This window comes from Ailuropoda melanoleuca, chromosome 6 (assembly GCF_002007445.2).
Source record: "Ailuropoda melanoleuca isolate Jingjing chromosome 6, ASM200744v2, whole genome shotgun sequence".
NCBI lineage: Eukaryota > Metazoa > Chordata > Mammalia > Carnivora > Ursidae > Ailuropoda > Ailuropoda melanoleuca.
In genome coordinates, this window is record NC_048223.1 from 124,977,969 (window position 1) to 124,990,952 (window position 12,984).

General features: G+C 48.2%; 1 protein-coding gene across 1 annotated transcript in view; it reads right to left on the minus strand.

Annotated features, from left to right (window-relative positions):
• Window positions 1-6,422, minus strand: part of LOC117802818 ((E2-independent) E3 ubiquitin-conjugating enzyme FATS-like) — a 148,376-nt gene extending 141,954 nt beyond the window's left edge. The window contains exon 1 of the mRNA XM_034663640.1: window positions 5,584-6,422. Within this exon, the coding sequence (XP_034519531.1) occupies window positions 5,584-5,823 (240 nt within the window). The 5' untranslated portion in view covers window positions 5,824-6,422. The remainder of the gene's footprint in view (window positions 1-5,583) is intronic.
• Window positions 6,423-12,984: the final 6,562 nt, after the last annotated feature.

The following is a 12,984-nucleotide window of genomic DNA, read 5'->3' on the forward strand; positions in this document are numbered from 1 at the left end:
TCTGCCAGGCCTGAGGCTTAGCCCTTTACAGAGATTGTCTTCCATAACCCCTGCAGCAAACACAGGACGGAGATACCATCGTGGTTCTTACGAACACAGATGGGGAAGCTAAGGCTCAAAACGGTCAAGAAACTTTCCAAAGTCACTCACCCAGTAAGACCCCAGAAAGACTCAACCCAGCGCCCTCACACTTAGCCACGTCACCACCATTCACCTTCCATCGCCCCTCCCTTGGTTTGGCTGAAATGTGGACCTGGGTCCCCCGCCATGCCCAACATCCTGACGGACGCTGGCTGCAACAGTGTCGGATAGATCTCAAGAGACTGCAAGCGTTCTAGATTGAGCTGCACGTCACCTGTAAGAAAACATTCAGAGTGCAGCTAGTCTGGAGACTTCGGTCACCAGATGTGCCTCCTTATGCCACAAAACTAATTTCAGCCTCCAACCCCTTGCACCTCTTGAGAACCTTGCCCTCTGACGTCCAGCCTCCCACTGACCCAGGCAGGAAGGGACTGGAAGAATGTGGCGAGCGAGCAGCATCGAGACCCAAGAGGGTTGTTTCATCTTTTGCCTCTTGCGTTTCCCTCCTCCTGCATTTTCACAGAGACTACCAGCCATCGTCAGGGGAGGTGAGTGGCTGAGGCTTCCAGAAGGAGCACCAAAGACATGCTGGGGCAGGAAGCAGGTCCCAGGATGAGGCAGGGGGTCCTGATCTGCCGTGGAGTGCCAAAGCTACCTGGAATGTTTATGGTCCTTGGTCAAATGGCCTCTTTTTGACTTGTTGTGCTTGGAGAGCTGCTTCCTTTACTGCAGCCGGAGCCCCAGCATATCCAGCAGAAGCCTCACGCGGGGGCCAAGACTTCAGGAAGAAAAGGAGAGAGTGAAGACTGATCTGGCCCCACCTCTCCAGCTTGGTTTGGAAATGGGTAAATCATCTCGCACCTTTTGAAAACCGTGAGAAGAAAGGGAACTTTGTTTTACTTCCTGTTTGGTCTCATTGACTTCTTCATTCCCCAAATAAAGTTATCTTGAAGCCCAAGCACTTAAAACCTGAGTACTTTGCTCTCCTATGACCTAAGGGCTCACCCCCACCCCAGGAAGAGATTCGGCAAAGCCCAAGGTGGCATCTCTCCACCCTGGTGGGACCTCAAAATCACCCAGGGAGGCACTTCTCCTTCCAGCTACGATGGAGCAGACAGACGAAAGCTAGGAAGCAATGGTGTCCAAACACCGGATGAAAGGCAACGGGGGTCTGCGATCCTGGAGGGAGAGGATACGAGAGAGGGGAGCCCTATAATCGTCCCCACCTACAGGCAGTTTCCAGGATGCAGAGCACAGAGGGGACACTCCAGAGAACCTGCTGTCTCATTGAGCAGAGGAGGCAGAGATCAGGACTCAGAAAAGCTGCACCAGCTAGAACTGGGGGCTAAATACTGAAGAGGCGTGAACTGCAAGGAAAGAGAGTTCTAGCAACCAGCATCGGTCCATCCAGTCTTCGGCTGAATACTGATTTTCGCATGCTTGAGAGAAAACTGCATAAAACCAGAAAAAGAACTACCAGAAAGTAGGAGGTCAGACACTTCTGGGACCTTACCCAGGGCTGGAAACAGTTCATGTTCCCACTGGCCCTGGTGGAAAGATCTCGCATACATGGGGCATTAAGTAGGGTCATGCCTCGACAGTGGGGCTGAATTAGCCCTAGACCAGGGCGTCTCAGCCTCCACACCGTGAACATTTCAGGCCGGGCCAGTCTCTGTTGGTGGCAGAAGACTGCCCTGGGCGCGGTAGGACACTGAGCAGCATCCCCGGCCTCTCCTCAGTAGGAACCAGCCTCATCTTCCCCAAGTTGTCACAACCAGAATGTCTCCAGACTTTACCAAATATCACCTGGGGCCAAAATCGCCGCTTACAGAGAATCAGTACCCTAGACGATAGTGTGCTGAAAAGTCAGCCTCAAAAGGATCTGACTGTTTTCAGTAACTTCACCTCATGCCAGAACAAGGGTCAAAGCTCTTTAAAGGAATACAAAAAATCACACACCCACTCTGGGTCACAACGGCCTTGGCTGGGCTACAGGCACACATCGGTTTTATAGGAAGGCAACAACCCAAATGTCCACTGACAGAGGAACAGATTTTTTTTAAATGTAGTATGGACATGCAATGGAATATTATTCGGGCTTAAAAATGAAGACAATCCTACCATTTGTGACAATATGGATGAAAGTAGAGGACATTACATGCAGTGAAAAAAGCCTATCATAAAAGGACTAACATTGCATGATTCCACTTATAGGAGGTAGCGAAACTAGTCAAAATCATAAAAGCAAAAACTAGAACAGTGGTTGCCAGGGGCTGGGGAAGGAGAAATGGGGAAGTGTTGCTCAGTGGGTGTGAAACTTCAATTACGTGAGATTAACAGGTCAGAGCTCCGCCATACAACACAAATGCCTATAGTTAACACCATGGGATTACACACTTTAAAGTATGTTAAGAGAACAGATCTCAGGTTAAGTGTTTTTACCAGCAAAAAACAAACAAAAAAGGAACCTGCGCAGAACACAGGAAATGTTTAGAGGTGATGGATATGTGCAGAACCTTGACTGTGCTGATGGTATCATGGCTGTGTGCATATAACCAAACTCATCAAAATGTATACATTAAATGTGTGCAATTTTTGCATATCAAAAAAAGAATTACAGTTTGCCGTGATTCTTAGTTAGCCAGAATTAAGCATCACTGCCAAATCCAAAAAAAAGAAAAAAAAAAAAGGATGCATAGGAAGGAAAGATGGAAATGTAGAAATGATAGAAGTTCTGGAAAACCTTATAAAGCATGACCAAAAGGCGATTATCCCATACAGAAACTTCCTCTGGCTCATCTAATGATTAAATGTATTAGAAACTATCACCTAAGAGAAGACAGATGGATGAGACTTGACTTGCATGCCCCAGCCTGTGCCTATCATCAGAAAATTCTCAACAAGGGCGATGCTGGCTCATATGCACACTCTGGGACATGCAGGCACATCTCTGAATTCCACATGGTTTCTGTCCCTAAAGTGGAAACCATCCCTGCTCAGCTTCAGGAGGACTCTCGGGATGTGGTCACGCTTGCAATGTGGACAGCGGCCAGAACTCAAACACAGGTCCATCCCATTATTTTGTTCTGGCTATTTTTATGTCTGAAGTTTATCAGATATCTACATGGGGAGAGAACGGCCCTTAGCATACAGTGTTTTTAGTAGTTTGGGGCATTTGGAGTCAGCAGGGATCAAGGCTTTGCAAACAAGGCTCTTCAGCCCCCTCGCCACCATCTGCCTCCCACCCTACTTATGTTTCAGACAACAGGTCTGCTGTTCATTCCTATTAAAAGGCAATTTAAGTGAGGGAACAAGTGTGGCTGGACCACCCCCGGGACACAGTTAGGCCGAGTCCCCGCTTAAGTCAGATGAGAAGCAACACCTCCAAGTGTTAACACAGCCCAGGACTAAGGCCACAGTTTTAGAGAAAGGCCAGTTTTAGACATTAAACTCAACGCAAGTGGATTTGTAGGGCCTCATGGGAGGGACTTGAAATCCATAAAGTTTTTATAGAAACAAAATTTCCAAAACTCACTTTCACTGGAGAACCAGCTAGTTTCTTTAACCTGTGCACTGAGAGTTCACTTTAGTGACCTTGTTCATTCCTCACCCGATCAGGTACGTTATGGTCACAGCCCAGGCAGGATAACCGATGACCTTGGAGCTAGCGAGAGAGAAGGGATCACTGCGGACAAGTCTAACAGGGCCCTGAGGCTGTTAATTGAGCTCTATCATCAGTTCAGCCTGGAAATTGAGCAAGGAAGTTGACTTCTCCCTGGAATTCCTAATCTAAATGGTGCTGACATGCCCCAGTGGGGATGAATAGCTCAATGGATATGGAATATTTTAAGTTCTGAAATGTTTGCATGTAAAAGAGCAGAGCTCAGAAGTGAGAGTGACAGGAGGCATGGATCGATGCTGATTTTCAGACGTGGCCCACCCTTGAGCAAAGTGGGCCCTGCCTAGACCACTTCCCAAATGGAGGATCGTCCAGCTGAGGGCCTGACTGCCATGGGAGGGTCTCAGACTCATTTTAACATAAGAATTACGACTCCAGGGTACTATTGAGCCACAAGCACACAACTTCCACTTGTTGACTGTCACCGGTAAAGGGGGGGGGGCACCAGAAAAAAGTGGCAGCTGTGACTGTCAGCATACGTAAAGCTTTTTATGGTCTCCTGCACAGATTCGCTTTTCCACATTGCCACCTTCAATGCTGTTACAGGAATAAATGAAGTTTTATTCCTAAAAAACATGGCGACACAAGAGCTGCTGTCATTTAAGATTTAAATTGGAGCCATGAACACTTCTGTAAAATGCAAGATGGTATAATTCAACAAGTTTTTCTCTCTCTGGAGGATGGAGAACTCACCTGAATGAAAATTATACAATGATAAAATTCTGTCCCCATCCGATTAATTACTTGTGAATAATAATATCTCTGGTTTCTTTCAATTATATTCTAATTGCATACCTTTTGCTCTGGTTGATTGGGCGATGAACTAATGAACAATTATTACTGAATTTAATTAACACCATTATTTCTGTGGCCTTTATATCTCTGTTGGGAACATGGAAATTCACAATCCCAGAGCTGTAACTGGAAGAAGCCAGCCTTGAACCCTGCAGAACAGGTTCTCGCACTGCCCTGGAATAAGGAAGCCCAGAGTGGGGAGCAAAGGATCTGGAGTCTTTGCCAGCATTCATGCGAAGGCCCTAACAACAGCATCAACATTTGGAAAGGTTACCATTTCAAAAACATGAGCAATTTACATGTTACATTTTTCAAAAGAGATAGGTAAGTGAGCTATATAGGAGTCAATTACAATGACATTCATAATTTATTCCATGTACAATAAAGAGCTGATCAGATTTCATGAGTGTTTACTCTCTGAAAGATAACTGCTCGTGGCTTAGACTAGTTGCAGAATACAAATATATCTGAGTGATGTGTTTATCTCACTTTGACATTCTAAACTCCGAAGTTCTCCTCTTTTTTCCCCCCCACAAAGTAGCTTCTGTTTAAAAATTAGAACTCACTCACAAAAAAGAAAAGGCCATTCTTGCAGGCCTAGCTTATTTTAATTCGATCAAGGCAAGTCATAGATAATTTTTCTACATAACACTTCAGGAAACAAATGGGAATTTGTTTTTAAAGACAGATGATTACAAACTTACAGAGCTAGGAACATTTAACTCGCAGAAACATACTGCCGTTTCTAAATGTGGATACAAATTAACTCGGTAGTCACTATTAAATGTCTGCAAATGCAGATGTGTGTCATGTGTAAATGACATTCATCCCATAAGCTTCCCCCCTCCCATATTTCAAGAACCGAAAGGTGAAAACATCCTTTCCAAATGTGTTGGGGGAACACGACAAACAGATGATTCATTTATTAGACCAGATAAAACACCTAAACGGCCTCTCTGATGAGGCACGCCTCCAGTTCTCCAAATTAGGTAGTGTGCTCACTGCTTCCCGCCCAGGTTCAACCATACCTCATATCGGCTAGCTGTCTGCTCAGCTGTCTTCAGGCCTTGATACATATGGATGATGCAAACTTTGGCTCTTCTCTGGGAAGGGAACCAGTTACTCTTCACGAAATCCATGACCATCACATGGTTTTTCAACTCGGTGCTAAAAGTTTTTATCTGGAAAGCCCGGTGCACAGCCGTTTCCGTGGGGCGCGAAGTGCACCCCTTCTGATGAGTTTTTGTAGGAATTCCAGAGTGCCGCATGATACTCGGAATCTTGTGACTTCAGCTAGTGAGCCTGGCAGACACAATTTTCTTTGTTTAATCCAGGTATTGAGTGCAGCAGGAGGGACTTGGGAAGGGCCCTAGCTAGGACCTCGCCTGCTGGTTTCCAAGTCCAAAGCTGGCTGTTCCCAGATCCCAGCTGCAAAGCAGGCGGGCTGTGTATGTGGAAACCTCAGAGATGACCTTTACGTGCCTTAAAAATACTCTGTCTGTCTGCTGTCCATCCGTCTCCAGCACTTCTACCTGTGTTCTCAGGTCACTCAAAGGCGTCTCTGATTTCAAAGACACGTTTCTCTTCCCCGCTGTATTCAAGTTCTGCACGCAGAGGCTGCCGGTGACAGCAAGGTTCAATACTTTCTCAGTGTCAGACCCCTCAAATCCAGATGAATTATTTACTGGGCTGTACAAAGGAGCCAGGAGTGATCATTGCTGCTTTTTAGAATTCCTGCTTTTTCTTGCCAGGACTGAAAGGAACGAGTGCAGACTCCTGCCGACACAAAGAGTGACCTCAGCCCTGGAGAAGATAAGAAACACATTCAAGTGAAGAAGAGAGCCCGACACAAAAGGAGTGATGGCTGCAAGCGGGCATGGAAAGCAGGGCTCTGTTGGGAAGCGCTGTGTCCAGGGGGGTGGAGGTGGGGGGGGGCACGCACTAGCTTAGAGACGGTTCTGGTCCCAAGCCAACCACGCAAAGTCCTGTCACCACCCTGAGCTTCAGTCTCCCATGAGGAAAACTGGAATAATCATACCTGCCACTCACAGGGACGTCGGGAGGACCAGGTGAGCAGAACAGTGAGGAAAGAGCCGTGTGTCATACGGTCACATGGGCATCATTTCCAAAGTATGGTTGCATGTTTTCTGCCCAGTTACCTCACACAGTTCACCCAACACATACACTGTAACGGGGCTGTACGCAATGCCGAGAATCACCGGCTTGTGAATCATTTGGAAATGCAGGTGCGTGATGTGCTCTATTCATTTCATTTCATGTTTTGGTACCATTTCTGTTAACCCAGGAATTTAGAGGGTGAAAATTACAAGCCTTGGCTCAAGGGCTGGGCCAGGAGAAAGCTGATGACAAGCACTGTGGCCCTGTTCCGAGTCCTCACGCAGCACTCTCCTCTGCAATGACTCCCTCTTGGCTTTCAGCACAGATGCCCCTTGAACAATCCTCCCACCCCCCTTGAAAGCTATGGGGGGAGGTTAAACAAGGAAGTGACTCCAAATGCGTCTCCTGAAACAGAGCCACAGTCCCTGGCCCAGAACCGCATCCCCTCCTGCTAGAGGTGGCAGCTAGGACCTGCACTGGGAATGCTGGACTCCCACCTTCGGAGGCAATGGGAACACTGAAGCTGAGAATGAAAACAAAGGAGAGGGAAAGACTTCAGAAATCATTTAGGTCAATATTCTCATTTGAGTGTTAAGGCGTGAGACCCGTAGTCATTCCCTGCGATCCACACAGGGAAGTGGGGCTTATTGTCCCTTAAGCAGAACATTGTCAGTTCTCCCTGTGGTTCTCCCAGGATGTCGATGACATTGTCAAGATCCAACTGATGGCAGCATGGTTCCCACAGGAAGGGCAACACACCAAGATTCAAGCCTGAGAGCCATGCTGGACACTCTCCAGGGAGTTACGCCATGGGCCGCCATCTTCATTTGGAAGCTCCGTGGAAAAGACCACCAGGGAAGAAATTTGAGCAATAAAGAAATAAAATTAAACAAGGACAGCAAGGGAAGAGGGTATCCACTTGGCTCTTTGGGGGCTGTGAGGGCCATTCCCTATGTCCAGGCAGTCACCATTTGAACCAGCTCCTGCTGATGCCTATCTCCTTCCAGAAGTTCCTTCAAGCCAAGAAGGAAGAAGGGAGGAAGGGAGGGAAGGAGTAAGGGCTGGACGGTCTTTCCTATCAGCACAGTGCTCCAAAGGATGCTATGTAATGCAGGGGCCATGGAACTGCCCATCCCACTGCATTGAGACCAGCAGTGAAAGGTTCACCGAGAGTTGGCTGGCTGCTGGTGACAGCCACGTGCCACAGGCAGTGTCAGCCCCAGAGGCTGTGGAGACTCCAAAGATCACCAAGGCTGTAGGCGGCTCTTCTCTCTCCCAAGGCCACAGACAGGATCCGGGCTTCAACCAGCCGTTGCAGCCACAAGAGAAAGCAGTAGTGTGACCTTGCATAGGTCTCCAGAATTCTTGGTCCTTAGCCCTGGAAGGAAACCTCAGGACTGTCAGATCCAATCCCTCATCACATGGAGCAGGACATAGAGGCCCAAGGGGAAGGAAAGAGCACAGCTGGGGGACAGACCCCCAAACTAGCGTGTGATTACAGACAAGCCCCCTCCCGTCAGCCTGTAGTTCCTTTCCCACAGGGTTGTATGTGGACAGAGCAGAGAGCAGCTCCCCACCCAGGGCAGGCCTCCCCAGGCCTCCTCCTGCCTGGGCCGCTGAGGAGGGTTTGGGAGGGGGGGTGGCTCACACCCCGTGTCCAGCCTTGGAACCAGCGCTCTTCATCCTCAGTGGGGCCACGCACCCCCCCACAGTCCAGTCACTGCACCGCCTAAGCTCTGTCTCTAAGTCAGGAGCCCCTGCTCCCTTGGGCACTCACAGCACTGGCCCTGCAACCTCGGGTGAACTGCAAACCACCCTCTGCCTCAGTGTCCCCGTCTGTTTAAGAGGATAACAACAGGACCTTGCTCCTTGGGCTTCTGTGAAGATGGAAGGAGCTGGAACACGTAAAGGGCTTGGGACAGCCCACGCTGGACACGTGCTCGACAAACACCAGCCATTGTCACCCTGAAAGGACAAGCTCTCTCAAAGCAGTCAACTCCCAGACACATTGTTTTAATAAGGCAGGACCACTGTTCAGGGGAAACAGGAACTGAACTGGACACCTGAGACCTGAATCCCAGGACTCCCTCCATCATGCAGTGGTGCCCAGAACGGGGGTGGGGGCCACCTTGATGCACTCAGGTGCAGCATGGAGACAGCACCCCCAGAGCGGACCAGCGTGACCACTGTGCTAGGAAGTCAGAGCCTGTGAGACACTTATAAAGTATCTATTTTTTAAAACTACTCAAATGCAAGTTTTCAATGTCAGATACAAACGAAACAAAACAAAAAAACCCAGTGGAAGGAAGAAGGACCAGGCACCAATCCACATTGAGCGAATTCTCACCCAAAGACAGAAAGCCAGTCACATCTACCATCACAAGAGAATGGCATCGGGCACTGTGATGCCATCTCCTAAGCCTGGATTAGCCAAGGACACTGAACACTGTTCTGTGAACTCTCCCCCCCAACCACCATCCAATGGGAGCTGGCCTGTCTTACAAGAACACCTTGTCTCTGACCTCAGTGGGCTCACTCAGGGGTGTACACCCAGCTGGAATGGGGCCAGTCAGAGTCCATCCTGGAGAATCTTGGGTCCTGGGACTGAGCAAGAGTAATGGCGGAGGGGGCGCCTGGGTGGCACAGCGGTTAAGCGTCTGCCTTCGGCTCAGGGCGTGATCCCGGCGTTGTGGGATCGAGCCCCACATCAGGCTCCTCTGCTATGAGCCTGCTTCTTCCTCTCCCACTCCCCCTGCTTGTGTTCCCTCTCTCGCTGGCTGTCTCTATCTCTGTCGAATAAATAAATAAAAATTTTAAAAAAAAAAAAAAAAAAAAAAAGAGTAATGGCGGAGGCCACAAGACAGCACGTGCCGGGCACTGTCGAGGGAGGGGGCAGCTGTCACAGAGAAGGCGGAGGCCAGACACTGGGAGTTTCCTGATGGCTCTGGAGCCCTGGTTCCTGCCTATGGGTTCAAGAGACTCTAGTATCTATTACTTTCTCCTGTAGGCTTAAGCTATTTGAATTGAGTTTCTGTCACTTGCAACCAACAGAGTTTGGGCTAAGTCCTTGAAAATTAATTCATGTATTAAACAAACATACACAAAGTATTTCTGTGTGCCAGGCATTGCCAGCACCAGAGACACACACGATGAAACTAACACTGTTTTCTTGAGAAGTTCGCTGCTCAGCAGTGGGGCGGACGCCTGGACAAACAGCTCCGCACAGCCCAGTGCTTTCTATGAGGGAGGTTTGCATCAAGCTGATGGAGACCTCGAGAAACCCTCGTGTAGGAAAAGATAGGACATGGAGACTTGAAGGATAAGAGGTGTGCTGCCAGTCCCCTGTGGCTGGACAAAAGTCTCCTGCAGGGTGTCACTTTTCACTTTCTGTTCATACATTTCATCATAAAGTACAGGGCCAAAAATGGGGAAGCATCAACCGAAACCACATTTACTGCAAATAATCATCACTCTAGGAGAACAACTTTCTGAATCCTTTGCTGTTTTTTCCTTAAAGCAAATAATTCAGTCAACTATAAAAGTCAGATCTCTGACCTTATTAATGTCCTGCAGAAATTCTATTTAATTTCCCTAAATTGGTCCCTAGGGCGGCAGACTAAAACTATAAAATCGGTTAGCAATTGCTATCCAATGACACCAAATCAACATAAACAAGGCTTGAATGTGTTTAGTGTTGAAATATATGTGAAATTAATCTCTTATTTCTCCCTTGCCCCTGATACAACACACAGGGCGGCATAGATGCGCAGTGAAGTATTTAAATAATGAATTATTCAAAAAGAAAAGGAACTGCAGGTACCTGATGCCAGAAATTCATGCCTGTGAATTCTTAATCTGTTCCCCAATGGGATTAGCATTTACGACTATGAAAGATGTCCTAATTATGCAGAGTTTCAGAGTTGATTTTCTGCAGGGCCTGCACAGACCTGAAAAGCATTAGGCAACAATAAAACCGGATGACTATGAATTTCTGAATTCATAATTTGGTTTTCCTTTCGGGGGAAGATGGCATTTTTATTTATGGGTGCTTCACTCATCAGGTGGGAGCTGAAGTTTTCTCTCTTCTCAAAGGCACTGTGCTCGCTGTAAGTGCATCAAAACCATTGGCCTCTCAAAACAGATGTGTGGAATTCACAGGGCTGTCACACATAGGACTAATGCAATGTACCTGTCCTCCTCTTTCTTCCCACCCGCTGGGGTTCTAGGACAAAACAGAAGGCTGAGAATGACTGATTATGGGATATTGTACTTTTTAACCCAGTTAGGAAGGGAATGCAAGTTGGCTCGATGAACACCATTGCCTTGCAAGTCACTCAGCTGTGCGAGGTTATCGCACTGGTTATAGTGATGGAAAAAGTGTAATCATTTCCGTGATCAGTTATAGGTGCTCAATAAATATTTGTTCATTGGATGGATGAAATGAAAAGATATCGGCTGTCTTTTCTTACAGGCATGCCTTTTCCTTGTCTATCAGCTGGAAAACTTCTTTTCCTACTTCTTTAGACAACATTGGGAACTACAACGATTTGGTATGTCTGCCAGCTTTCCAAGAGGAAGTAACAAAACCAGGGAGAAAACTGGAGCTGGTGGCACAGACAATGTTGCCAATTCACCCACAGGCTCGGCTCCTGTTCTTCCCCCTTCAGCAAAGCGATCAATAATCATTCACTTAGCACCCACTGGGGGTTCAGCTCTGCAGCAGCTACTCCAATTACAAGTTCAAAGCCACTTCTAAAACCAAAGCAACCCACCTCAAGGGAGAAATCCTATATCCCTCCTTCAAGCTCACTGAAAGGAGTGCGTTATTTGAAGACAATGAATGGGATTTTCATATTTTCCCTTCAATGTGTGCACAGACTTTGAATAAAGAAATGTTTTGGCAAGCAAGAATGGGGGTGAAGATTAGGTTGAAATTTTAAGGGAACAGGAAACTCAATTTGCTATTTACATCCTGGGGCAGTTCTACCCAGAAGGAAAACCTGGAGTGTTGGTCACCTGTCACTGACCTCCCACAAACAAGGGGTGCCAGGTGGGGCTGGGGGCAGCAAGCGGCGGGGTCTACTGCTATGATCTGAGCACAGACGCTCCACTTTCTCCACGTGTGTTTCTCATAAATGCATTCATTGTCACTCCTGGCCATGTGTCCTTCCTTGTATGAGTTAATTTTTCAATGAAAGTGTTGAACCAATTCTTGAAATGCAGTATGTATCAGTAAAATACCCCAGCCCCGTGGAAAATCACAGAACTAGCACCCACCCAGGGCGTAGCCTTACTGAGTTCCCAGATTTGCCCTGCCCAGACCCCTCCCTGCCACTGGGGCAGCAGGCAGACAGCAGCTTGGGAAGCAACGAGACTCTCGCCCTCAATGTAGAGTGGCCAGCGCCTCTGGGGATGAGGCCCAGATCCCAGGCCACAGTTGGCATTTATTGAAAGGGAATGGCCTTCTACCTGCGCATTCACCTGTCAGTCTGGCCCGTGTCCTGTGCTAGGTGGTCCTGTCCCGGGCTGAGGAGGGGTTTTCTTTGAGCCCCCAGAAAACCCACTTACTTGGCACCATGGTGGGTCCCTCTCCATCGCATGTGGCTGGCTAGGTCATCCTCAAACACCAACACCAACAGCCAGTATGGGCGGCTTACTGATTTCCCAAACACTATGAAAACTGGTTCTATTTCAATCATTGTTTGTGCACGTACACACACACACACACACACACGAACATGTGTAATATTTTGTGTGTTTTCTAAAAGCAAAATAGGCCCAGTACAATTTACCTTTTAGGTCATTTCCTATAAATATAAGAATTTTCTAGCGACCTCACCTGTCCATCAATGCATATGAGGTCACCAAACTTGGTCCTGTGAGCCAAACGTGGCCCACAGTCAGCAGGTCCACCTGGCCAATGGGGTCTGGGGACTCACAGATCCCAGGGCACAGGCCTGAGGTGCACTTCATAAAGCTCCATCAGCAGGGCCAGTGATGGGCCAGGAGTTGCGGCCTGGCTGACCTCACAGTGCTCCTGACCTGGCCTTTCCAGCTTCCCAGTTGCATTCACCTGGGTCTTCACTCACTCCAGCTCCTGGGATGCATCTTCTAGTTCGGCTGCCACTGCAGGTGGTTTCCCAGACTCCGGTCTCAGGAGAACCCCAGCTGAGCCCAATTCCAACTTGCCTACGGCACCCCCTGACCACACCCCGGGTGGCTCAGGAACCTCTTCATCGAGTGACCAGTCCCTCCCTTGGCTTTGAACTCTAGTGCCCCAGACCCTTCAGTGGTGCCCATTCTGTTCTCTG